General features: G+C 36.2%; 1 protein-coding gene across 2 annotated transcripts in view; it reads left to right on the top strand.

Moving 5' to 3' along the window:
* Nucleotides 1-13,246, top strand: part of LOC128876335 (protein timeless homolog) — a 193,726-nt gene that overhangs the window by 164,437 nt on the left and 16,043 nt on the right. For both annotated transcript variants that reach the window (XM_054122602.1, XM_054122601.1), the window contains exons 16-19: nt 11,309-11,377; nt 11,462-11,549; nt 11,627-11,825; nt 12,660-12,897. In XM_054122602.1, coding sequence (XP_053978577.1) covers nt 11,309-11,377; nt 11,462-11,549; nt 11,627-11,825; nt 12,660-12,897 — 594 coding nt within the window. The remainder of the gene's footprint in view (nt 1-11,308; nt 11,378-11,461; nt 11,550-11,626; nt 11,826-12,659; nt 12,898-13,246) is intronic.

The raw sequence follows: 13,246 nt of genomic DNA, 5'->3' as shown, positions 1-13,246 counted from the left end.
GACGACTGGACGTAAAGTTCTCGAGAAACGCGGTATCCGTAGTTTGGTAGACGGCCAGAGTGAGCTGTGAGCTGAGACGGGTTATCGATTTCTCTTCTATGTAAAAGAGAGGACTTCTTCTGATTCGCAAATTTTTCGTTAATTCTTTCGGACCTGCCGTCCACAATTGAGGACACGACATTTAAAAATTACCGACACTATCGTTTAGGGAAAATGTCATTTGTGTACGTGAAGAAAGATCAGTTTTCTTTGAAAACTACACTATTAGGATTTTTTTTTTCGTTCTTTTCATACTAATTTTAGTCAAAGTTAACCCTAAAAATTAAATTATGTTAGACATGTGGGCTTATAATTGGCTAAGTCCTTAATTTAGATGTGTTAAATATGTCGATGATAGTATATTTATTAATACACATGTACACAATACATTTTTTAATTCTATTGCATTCATTCAAACAAATATTATTGATTATACAGTCATTATTGTGCTACGGCTTCAGTAATAATATAATACCAACAGTAACAATAATTTCCTATTTGCAGATTGTAATCGATACAATAGTTTTTGATAATAAATACTGTTCAATAAAAGAAAAACGTTATCACTGTTAAAATAGCTATATTAACCCGACAGCTGTAGGAACATTTTCCCTAATTACACATGTTGATTTACACAACAATTTTCACTAAATGTACATACTTTCATATCAATACCTGCAAACCTATTTTTTCCTATCTACATACTCGCCATTTATATTCATCGCAATTTCCAAATGAGATTATTCCACGCGATTAGTCAGGTAAGCAGACCTCTCGAGTTATCTGATTCATCTTAAGTGCCATCATTTTTTCCAACGTAATCGATTTCTTCTATAACGAGATAGAAGTCTCTTCGACACGATTTTCATGGCTCCCGAGATAATCGATTGAGAGCTTTTTTTTCCCGTGCTACTCACTCAAGCTTCTTGCTGCGGTAACAATAGCTGGCGCAGAAAACGTGACGTGTGGGTAACCAGTATCGGAACGGTTATCCTTTCTAAAAATCGTTGGTCGACCCGCATGTGAAAATCGTGTAGTCTGCAGTTTCTATGTTCTTTCACCGTGTCCATTCCTGAAAACGACGATGACCGAATAATCGATTCAGCCTGGTATTAACCAACAATGGGTTTCATTGAAAACTCGATAACGACGACTTCTTCTGCTTTGACGATGAAGCGGTTACGTGAGGGTTTATCGCTGCTCTGGGATAAGATCAGCCTGCCCCACTCTGGTTCGCGCAGCCTGCTGACGATCGCACAGGGATGAAATCAACTTCTATCGCCTTCTGTGATTGCAGAGATTTTTAGAAAATCCATCGACGTGGAAACGAACTAATTTTTCAGGATAATTTGATCCTCTGACTCTTAGATGAAGAAATTGAATGACTTGAGGAAGGAGACTAGATCTCAAAACTGGATGTAGATCCTATAATTACAAATAATACTAAAAAGTAGTTACTCTGAAGTAGTCATTGCATGAGAACATGTGAAACAAAATGGTTCCGCACGAAGTTTCATTTTAGAGAAAATCGATTTTGAAGATACGCGGAAATTGACTACTGCTAGGCTAACGCGTTTGCCCATTATTCATTATGTCTACTTGTGTTGGTGTTTGTAAACATTAATACGGCACGAGATTATCTGTTTTCCATCGATCTTATTATTTTCTGTCTGGTTAAATTCAGTTATAACTGATACGTATTACGCTACTGTACTTAATATTTACAAACACCAGCACAAGTGGAAATAATGAGTAATGATCACCCGGCGTCCAGCCAAGCCGTACTCAATCATACGCGGACCTAATCAATTTTCAAAGTTGAATTCCTGCAAAATGGAATCTCATACGAAAAACTTTACTTCCATATTTTTAATTTATTTAGTATGAATTCTGAGTCACTCTATATACAAAATGGTATGATTATTGGTATGATGATACAGTGTGATAAAAGTATATTGTCTTACGTATAATATTATTATAATCAGGTGATTTGTTTTAAGAAAAAATTCTAATATAAGATTAACCAGCCTTTCTACAAAATAAAATGAAAGATACTCTTTGCATCCTATAAGATACCCATAAATTTGATATTAAGAATGACAGAAAATAATCTTAATAAGTAGAGTAGTAAAATCTCAAGGTAGTTATCCAGAATCGACTATAGAAATTACCCCTTTAAATAATTTAGGTGTCAGATTGCCAGCCAGATTAAATTATAGTATGAATGCGTTTTACGAAGGTTGGTATTTACTCCTTTTAAATTTTGAAGTTTGCAGGGACGGGTAAACTCGCCGTAGTTTGGAAACTTTGCCTTTCAGTGTCCCCCCTTTGCTTCTCTTTCAACATTCTTCCCATGAACTTTTTCAAATGATACATTGAACCAAAATTAATGGTTGCACGCGAAAATGACTTTATAATCATCTTATTTTCAAAGCTATTTTTTTATGTTTAAAATATACACATAATTCTAAGATGAATTCTAAGTAGTAAAGTAAAATAAAATTTTCATACCATATTGTGATTCGACTTAATTTAACTTTAACGACAATGATCTTCATAAAATGTTTAGGAATATTAGCGTTTATTCACCGTCGATGTCTCAGCGAAGTATTATTTTAAAGCCCATGTTATCAGTGACCACCATAGCATTCACCTTGTTAATTAAACATTCTGGTGAGCCACAGATCGCGAACGATGCGTTCTCACTCGCGGCGTACCGCTGGTCTTGCGATAAATTAGCATCCCAAGAGCTAGCTGAAAGGTCACGTGACGTGGTTGCATGTTATAAACGTGATTTATAATTGTGGCAACGAGACTAATTTATTTACAGAATAATAGTTAACGCGGTATGATATGCCAAAATTTGTTAAGGTAATATACCGAGTTCACCAGCATCGTTCGTCATAATAAATTATTACTTGGTTTACGCATCGACAATTTCACTTATTCAAACAATTACACTTTACAATTTATGTATATATAAATATACGTTTTTCGTATATACAAATTTAGCAAGAATTTGTTAAGAAAAATTAATTATAGTATATCTTTCAAAAGAATTATTTGATTGTAACCTTCAATTGTTATTTCACCTAGAAATTATTGCAACGACAATGCTTTATTAACAGCAACAGTAAATTCTACAAATTGCTTTCCAAAATAGCGTTTCATTCTGATTTCGATGGAAGCTGTACGAATTTTTCCCGAGTACTTGAGGCGTATAATTAGAACACTTTATGGAATAGTAAAGATTAAAATGTCCTTTTAGTTCACATCGGGCCGCAAAATGTAGCATGAATAAACTTCGGCTCCCCGTTTGCATTCAAAGGCTGGCAGACAGTGAACGTCAAAGCTCTTTTTTTTTTTTATTTAACTTTAACCCTCGCATCATGCTATACGGACAAAGAACAGGCGGGAGAGCACATTTTAAAAAGGGCTCTAAGGACGTCCCGTGGCAGAAGTACGGAACGTCATCTTGTTCATCGCTTTGTGACGCGTATCAAATTGCCAGGGAGCGAAGCCTCTTTCCTTCGTGCAACGACACCGGAACCATCCTTTTCGAGAACCCTCTCTGTGCGTTAATTACGTTAATAAGCTGGTTAACTGTAGCCACCTAGATACCGCGTTACCGTTATAATAACGAGGATAAGTTCTCTTCAACGAAGGATGGAAACGCATTTTGCGGTCGAAGGGTAGGGGCCTAAGTAGGCTTCCAAGTAATCCCCAGAATCGCGAAAACTGTGTGGGAGAAAGGATTTCCTCTTTGCAAGTTAATCTCGTTTTATCGAATATTCTACAGAGAGTTTCGCCGTTCTTTCGTAGACTAACAGTATTTAGAACAAGATAACGACAGTTCAAAAGCGAATATTCAATCAATTTTCATTCATAATTGTTACAATAATTAATTTTTGGAGAAAGGATTTTCTCTTGAACAAACGTATCGTAAGCGTTCTCGCGATGTTGGAAAGTTTGGGAAACGCCGAATCGAGTGTTTCACAGAACTACAGAAATAAAATACCGTTGGCAAACCGAATTGGTTACAGCGAACCGCGGTTACACGATCGCCACTTTTCATCGTCGAGTGTTTCGGGAAGCCACTTATTTGGTTTTTTTTTTTTTCATTCCTTTTCGAAACCGCGTTCATCACGGCATCGTGCGAAGCGGTACGCTGCTAGCTGATACCGTTGCAAATTATTTCGGAGATTGCCTTTTTTAAATGCAATACATGGTGCGAATAAAAAAAAAAATAGGAGACCCGATACCTGTGTCCGTAGACGACGGTTATTATCTCCTCACAAATTACACCGGGGCATTGTGCCAGAGTTTTCGTCCAGGCGACGATAAACCGAGGCCACCCTTCATCTCCTCCCCTATCCCGCGTCTATCTATTTCACGCTTGCCTATCCCCCCCCCCCCCCCCGTCATCCGCGTCTCTTATTTTCAGGCGTGGGATTTCTGATAGGCCGCGCTCGAGTCTATTTACCTAGCCACTGTATACTCGTTAGACAACACTTATTACCCGAGTAACGTAATCGCATAATGCCACCCTCGTGTTCGCGCTCGCGATACCGGCTAATTTAATGTTTCGGGGATCCAGATTGCGAGCGTAACGAGAGATTCGTATCAAATACGACCAGCCGGCGGAGTCTGCTAATTATAATTTGTTATTACGCGCTACCGATGGATAGCATTATTGTTACTATTATTTATTTTGGATTTGTATTTATTTTATTCAAGAATTAATTATACCGTGTTAACCCTTTCAGACCTGGCCCTTAAATCCAGGTTTGAAAGGGTTAAGGTATTTTTGTTGTGTTTAATTAAGTTTTATATTTGTATCGTCGAGGCATGCCAAACGTTGGGTTACATTTATTCAAGCGGATACGATTCGTGTAGCCTACACTTTCAAATTTTTAGTTAGAATTTAATCCCTGTGACTGGAATGATAGCATCCGGTTTAAATAAATATAATTATAATCTTTACATTAGAAGTATCGACGGTCTCTACATACTCTGATCAATGTATCAACGTTTCCTATAACATTTTTCAAGGATAGTCATTTTAATGTTACTGCTTGTCCAATTCGCTTAACTAATCTCTGTAATTCACGGAATGAATTGTTTCGTTTAGTCTCAGCTATTTAGAACGAACGAACCCACTTTTATTCCGCCAAGTGCAAACCAGACGCTTCTTTTAATGCAAGAGAGCTTTGGCTGCAGATGTCCTGGATTTACCAAGATGACAATTTGATCTTCTTGCAACATTATTACGAAGAACTCACTTTTCATCGTCTGGTTATTACGCTTTCTGCTAACGATATTCGTGACGGACGAATAGAAATGAGCACATTAATCAATTCATCACCGAGTTCTTTTCGTACAATTTGTGTAACTTAAAAACTGTCGTGGACAAACCCCAGACCAGTAATATGGTCAGAAATTGTCAACGTTGAAATTGTTCTTGGGATGTTGAAATATAGTAAATTTTGTATTCTATTGTATTCTGTTACATCTCTATCGAATTATGAATAAATACGTCCATTATTTTCTGGAATGTTTTTACAACTATTAAAGCTGAATTAAAAATTTGCATTAAAACTTTGAGAATATTATTGAAGTCCAATAATAACGCAAATATGCAACGTCGAGGATTATAAACACGTTAAGGGCGCATTTTTACGTGAATACTTTCCAGGAAAATTTCAACTTTGTCCAGCGAAAACAAGTTCTACAAGAAAGGTCGAAGATATTCCAAAATGATTTAATGGATTATTTTTCATGAACTTCGTAAGATTCTCGTAGCAATGAAGTATTCGAATTTTTGAAACTATTTCAATATACTTTAAAATATATATTTCCTTCACTTTGATTAATGAATGTTATCATTATTACAAGTTGATAATTGAATGAAAAATATTTATTGACATTAATCAATTTTTGCAGTCATATTTAGGGGTCGAAACTACAATCCAATATTTAGACTTTAATATTAGCGTAAAAATTGCTGGAGATGAAAAATAGTTTCCTGAATAATCGTAAAATATTATTAAAGAATGATTTACATATTCGTAAACAAAGTAACGAGAGAAATAGAAAATCAATTTCAGTAGCGTTGTTAAAATAGTATCCATATTTATTGGATTCATACGGTATTGAGATCGACACTGATTTGCACCGAAGGAAGATATCGGATGTCGAAAATTGAAATTGAATACCTGCGAGTATCCAATTGCTTGAATGTCATAGATGTGAGTCACATCAGTTCCATCGATACATGAAACTGAAGTCATATTCAAATACGCAAATATACTGAATATTCGAGATTTTGGTTACAAATGGTGGCATAAATTATAGATTCAGCTGTTAAGTGTGGTAATAATATGTCTCTTATTACTCATGGTTCAAAGAGCAATTACATAATCTTTCTTTATTGAAATGAATTTAGCTCCACCATTTTATCAAATACTGTCTTTCTTAATATATATGATTTAAAAACAAATGAAATGTATAACACATGTATTCATCTGTTGCTTGGCTAAAATATTTAGAACACATGCAACACAAAGCATATGCATTAGCATTAATATTTGCAATCTAATAATGACGATTGGAGCATAATCTTAATTTTTGTTGAAACAATTTCCGTCAACACTCGAAACGCAATAGGAAGCAATTATAGAAAATTAACCGTGTACATAAGCAAAGCAATCAAGTGTCGAAACTCTGTCGCCATGGGCGTGTAAGGGAACACTATGATCGTGTGTAAATCGCCTTTGGAGCATTGAGACACCTGTATGCGCGTACTCACATACACCTGTGCATACGCAGGTGCGCCATCATATGTCGCCGTAGAGTCGTAGGGTCGATCGATAAGCCTGTAACGAGACATAACCTGAGTTATCGAGAGACTTTGGCCGTTGATAATCGTTGATCCGAGAGGACATACATGCATACATGTACGTAAGTGGTTAATCTATCCGATGAGCCAGGCTTTGCTAACGTAACGCTACTATACGGAGATAGCTACTATACTTCTTCCGTGCAGTCAGATTGGATTCAGAATGGTGCTTCGTAAAATGTAGATGTGAGCTCCGAGATGAATTTAACATGCAAATGTACTTAAAAGAAGTTTATATATGTACATTCATATTACGAGACTTTATTTCCCTTTAGAGGAATTAACGTTTTGTTGCGAAGTAGAGCATGATACATATGAAGACGTAAACTGAATCAATTTTGATCTTCTGGTCTTGCAACAGGCTTTAAATACACTCGTTAACAGAAAGTTTTCGTTTATTATTTTTACTACTCTAACATGTCAACAAGAAAGTAATTCGACAAGTTAATATAAAAAAACCTTCGGATTATTAAACTTTCCATTTAATACGTGGAAATACATAAAACTGTTCCGATAGAATTTAACGAGAAAATGCTGATTAATGAATGCAGTATTATTGATACTTGCAATTTTATTTCATTTCATGAACAATTTCAAAAATATTACTTCATATAGGTAGATTCCTGAGATCTGCATAGACAATCATTTACATTATATAGATAAATAATAGTTCGACGAAATCAGCTCGCTCGGATTGAACTAATCCGCGCAAGCAAACACTCTTGTAATAGAAATCGCATTTAACGTATGATTGAATCGTGCCTGTTCAACCCGAAGACATTTTTCAGAGGGTCGATTTGCATCATTAATTCGCAATGGAGAGCTTTCCAGTAGTGAAATGGAATGCGGAAGAAACGAGACGTTATTAAATTCTTCGTGCGCGAGTGGCCAAATGAACGCAATTATGCCCCATTAATTAAGTCGGATTCGCTTCGACAAAAGGGAGAAATAATATCCCACTTTTCAACATATGTAAATTCTGCTGAATATTATAAATCATTCGCGTTTATTGCAATACTTAGCTATTCAAATTGTCAACAATGTACAACTCTTAAATAATATCATAGTTGTTAGTTCCTTTCCTCCTATAACCATTATTCAAGAGAAAAAATAATGAAGTATTTTCTTGATGTGCCTACAAACATATTTAAAGCCAGTACTTTAAAAATAGATTCGTAGTCCGAAAAATGATCACCAATATTCAAAAAAGCTACTAACACTATTCCTCTTAGCAATTATCATTTACGTTGATCACTCAAAGAATCATTTTGGAAAAAGAAATTTTAAATACGAGCAAAAGTGAAAGCATTCGTGCTCACTTGAATAATTCCGATTATTTTGAATCTACCAATCCACCGATAACAGAACAAGTTAAATCGAACGTTACATCGGAAAACTTCGTTGTTAATTTACGAAAAGATTCGTTTCGTAAATCTATAGGAGACCAAGGCAAACACACCGTTCCACCATCTGGAATTCCATTTATTTTTTCAATCAACCATAACCATTGCAAATCAAACATTTCTCGTTTATTCTAACTGTTTCAGTTACGGTTATATTTTTTAATTCAAGATGAAAACGTCAGATCTCCCGGAGTGCTTTGTTTTATCTCGAACGGCTGTAGCGAGTTCAAGAGACCGCGGAAAGGAACAATTAAAACTTTCGGTTGAAATAGCATCGTCGTCTACGTCACTTGGGCAAACTGAATTCTTCGGACAGCGGGGGAAGTTTTCTTTGGTCGTGGCAACACAGCAGTTTAAAACAAAACTTTATGTGATGATTTAAAATACTTTGCTCGACTACTTTTAAAGGACATTTAGTTGTAGACTATTTCGCTGTCGGAACGAAATTGCTGTGCCAAAGCTCATGCATCAGTGGACGACATAAAACAGACGACGGAAACTGTCTTAACCTTTTAATTACTGCGCTCGAGTGTACTCCAGATCGAGTAAACATGTTTCTCTAAATGCTGCATTTAAAAAAAGCATCGGTTATATAACGATGCATGAGACGATTGTGTACGATGTTTCGTTTATTTAGTCGATTGACGTGTAGATTTACAAGTACGATTATTGAAAGTTTAACTTTGAGGAAAATTCAAAATGCTGAAACATCAATTAATAGATTTCAATGCTCGTATACTGAATAGGAAATATTTTCGTTAAAATTCTAAAACACTTTAAAATAGAGACTTGATAACATCGGAAATTTCTTCTGTTCGCTGCACACAGTTACTGCGTATCTAAACTGCTAAAATATTGAAGTATGTATTTTAATTGTAATATTTCATTTATTTAAGCTGCTCTTGTACAATTACGATTAAAAGTGGACACTATCGTTTTTTTTCTCGACATAAACAACATTTGCGTCAATGGCCTTTCACTCGTTACTTTCTCCCCTTACTATTTCTAATCTTCGGCATATCGTTTCTGAAGGAAAAAGCCTTAAAGGTGTCCACTACCTACGCTTTTTCCTTAACAATCCAACGAAACTCTATTCGTGCCTCGAGCCGTTAGCAACCCTATTCTAAGGGCAAAGCGAAAAGTCGCGTGTAGCTTTTAAAAAGCGAGGAAAAGGGATACGTTTCTGAAGCCTTAGAAAATTTGCCGTGTAACGAGGCTTTGTGTCGATCCAGCCTTCGGTTTCGTCGAGTGCAATTTCTCCCCGGCCGTCGCGCCGGTCTGGGCTTTCGTCGCCTAACCCGGGCTCGTCGAAAATGTAATCGTCTTTCCACAGTCGCTTAATTCGCTCATGGGATTGTTCGTCGGCCCAGTGAAAAAACAGCGCAACTTGAAACCCACAAAATCGAATCAGATCGGGTTCTACGCGGGAGAGAGAACGAAAGGGAAGACTAGTATGATAGTGTAATAGTTAAATATTATAGGAACATAAAATCAATACGTGTACTATTTGTGTGGTATTTTTTCAAGGTACTTTTTAGTACTTCGACATCAGCATTTTCTAAGTATATCGATGAACTAAAAACTAGTATGTTAAATCTCTCATGTTATGCAAATAATTTCAAACTTACATGTAATTTTGAACATAGTTGCTCAAGCACGTTACGGTAATGTGTCGTAAATCTTGAGACGACGAACTTGGTGTACCCTGCGTAGTTGCAAGCTGTCACGGAAAATTTATTAAACCTAGCAATAGTCGGTCACCGTTTGTACATCTAGAATGATTGTTGAGTTTTACATTAAATAAGTATTTACTTGCAGTTGCCATAAATTTCCTTGAATTTAGGTCTTGTTATTCTTATTATCGAGTAATAAGCAATAATAACAAGCTCGTTTAAAAAATATAAATATAATAAAATATATTATATATAAATATATTTTTCGTTGTATATTGTAGAAAAATATTGTAGAAAAGAAAGGGGCCTTTGAAGTAATTACCATAACACACTGATAAATCTCAATCTGACAGTGGGATTCCGCACTGGTTGCGTTCCTCGATGCAGTCAGCACCGGTTTGAGAACAACCCGTGGTCTCCGTAAATTAATCCATCCGCGAGCTTTTTACCGGTAGGCTGCTCTTTCAGTGGCGAATTTTAACGAACGTTTCGGGGATCAGCACTTCCGGTGCCCAGCCTCCGACGTACGATTTGTCGGAGCTCGGTCGTGTCCAAAAGCGATAGTCAGGTTCCATTGATTCACCTCTAACCGGATTCAATCGAATGCCCGCGCTCTGTCGATTTCGTCCTGTATTGGAACGAAGCATTCGTTTGTTTTCGACGATTTTTTGCATTCGCTCGTCCAAGGAATAGAGCTGGGGATGGTTTGTGGATTTGAGTTGCCCTTGGGCGCAATTATTATAGTTTGGAGCTCCTGCCTATCATTTTAACACGTCGCGTCGCCTAAAACTTTGACGGCGAACGTCTGAATGCTGACAGTTATCTCGCCCACCTATGGAAATTTGACATTCAAAATAAAATACTTAAAAGGTGTTTAATTTTTTCAGTATAATATAGTCCAACTCTATGAAAATTTTTATTTATCAATGAAATAAAAATAAGAATAAGAAATTGCATTTCCTGTGTCATTTATAAATTAAAACTTTTCTGTGAATAGCACTATATTCTACTTACAAAAATAGGTGTTCAAGGAACGAAAACAAGTCTTCTCTCGCGTCCGAAAGCCTTCACTTTTTACAGTCTCGATACTCTAACTATCATTGATTTTTCCTACTTTTCCTACTTCTGCCAAATGAGAGATTAAATAATTTGCTTAAGTGTGGGTATTTGAGTAAATTTATGCATGCACATTCCAAACAAGGTTTCTTTCAAACGTCGCTCCGACTGTCGATTACAAGATTATTCGCGTCCTATGAGCCATGAAATCTTAATAAATCGGTCTTTGTCTGTTACAGTCGAGGATGATCCGATTCCGCAAAGCGAAACAGGCCACGGAGAAGATGTCGAACACTTCCTTAATGATGGTAGGGTATTGAATAACGATATCTTGTAGTACTTTCGTCTAACGAAATTTCTTAAAATACACAGTGCAATTAATATCGTTTCAGAGGAAGACGAGGAGGAGGAAGAAGAGGAAGCTGCGCAAAGGTCTGCTGTCGTGGAAACCGATTTCAAATATTCCGATTTCCTCTACAGGTAAAATACGGCTACGAGTTATTTAACGTAAAGCAAGTGGCTTATTTCTAATCCCTGCTTTTCGTATTTCTTTTAAGATTTGCTAATGTGAAGGTTGTCAAAGCTATGGTGATTCTGCTGCAACAGTTCGACAAGAACACAGACGAGGTGAATCACTACGTTAACAAGATGCTTCATCGCATAGCGTGGGAGTGCAAAATGCCAGGAATGATGTTCCAAGCATCCTTGTTTCGAGTTTTTCAGCGAATTCTCGAGTCCAAGTATCCTGGACACAAGGTTATTACTTTTAATCTGGACCGGGGAAATATTTTCTCGGATATAATATTATACATAATTAAAAGCATATTTTATTTTAAATCATTAATGCAGTTACAAAAATCAATCGGTTCATTTTTTGCAGTACGTTTTTAAAGTAATATTCCATAACAGTATTTTATCTGGAGTACAATGGAAACAGTAGGTCTTCATTCTGAAACATTTTAATTAATTTTCTGCATCATCTGTGTTCATTATAGCACACAATTTTGCTTCAAACAACGTCCTTCCTCTCTGTTTACTTGAAATCTTGTTTGCATTAAAATGCCCATGTCACCTTCGGTACGTAATACCACATTTAAATATGTTGTAATGTTTGCAACAATATTAATCACGATAAAATTATTTCTGCTGCAATGGAGATGTAACTTTGCCGAAGGAGAAAATTTAAATTAATACTTTTCGGTAAATATTTATTTTTTGTTTTCGTATTTTCAACTTCATTTTTGTATAAACAAAAGTCTGTTACTTTTTAAATAAATCAACCCCGAATCACGTAATAATTGATTTCCGATCAATGTGCCGTTATTCGATGGAAAAATATTTGTGCACAATTTTCAATTATCGAATGATTATATAACCGTGGCGTTGTTTCCTTCAATTTGCGATAGCTGTGCTTTAGCGATACCAGAATTACGATATTATTTCGTTAACTCTCCGGTATGACGTACTGCGAACCATGTTTTCCGTATTGACTGCTCGTATTTGAGTTTGCGTTACATTTTTCCGTTCTGTGTAATGGCCTCCTGAAGGGCACTTGTTTCCGCGCATGAAACCACGAGTCTCTCGTTGCAGGAACTTCAAAAGTTCGCAGTTTTCATAATCCGTCGTTTCATCGAAGTCGCGCAGAAGAACACGAAAGCGTACATGGAGCTGCTCTTCTGGAAGACCACTCGTGACGCGACGGAGGTCGTCAGCGGTTACAACGCGGAAACGGATAACAAGAAAGTTTCGCGCAGCCTCTGGACCGAGGCCCAAGAAGAAGAGTTACGCACGCTCTTTATGGAACATCAGACTAACAACTATCCCCAAGGTACGTTGCTCGCGCACTCGCGAGATCTTCTAACTTATGGCTCTTCCTCGAAACAAAAGAGCAGAAATTATATTTAAATTTTACCAGTATAAAAGCTTACTAACGTGTCAAGTAATGATAAAGACGACTAATTGTCAGTTTGAACACGAAGATTATTTATTAGAGGAAGGAACGTTTCTGCTTTTAGTTTTAAATTATTTTTAGACGTACGATTATTAGTTTATGTATTTGGATATGTGAGGTACTATAATAATTATTTTTGCCAAATAAAGCATCTTTAAATAATAATTAAAAGAATTTATCCTCTTTTATAATTCCTCATGTTCTTATTAGAGTTCTTTTGAAATAA

This window comes from Hylaeus volcanicus, chromosome 5 (assembly GCF_026283585.1).
Source record: "Hylaeus volcanicus isolate JK05 chromosome 5, UHH_iyHylVolc1.0_haploid, whole genome shotgun sequence".
Classification (NCBI taxonomy): Eukaryota; Metazoa; Arthropoda; class Insecta; order Hymenoptera; family Colletidae; genus Hylaeus; species Hylaeus volcanicus.
This window is presented reverse-complemented; position numbering and strand designations above follow the sequence as displayed.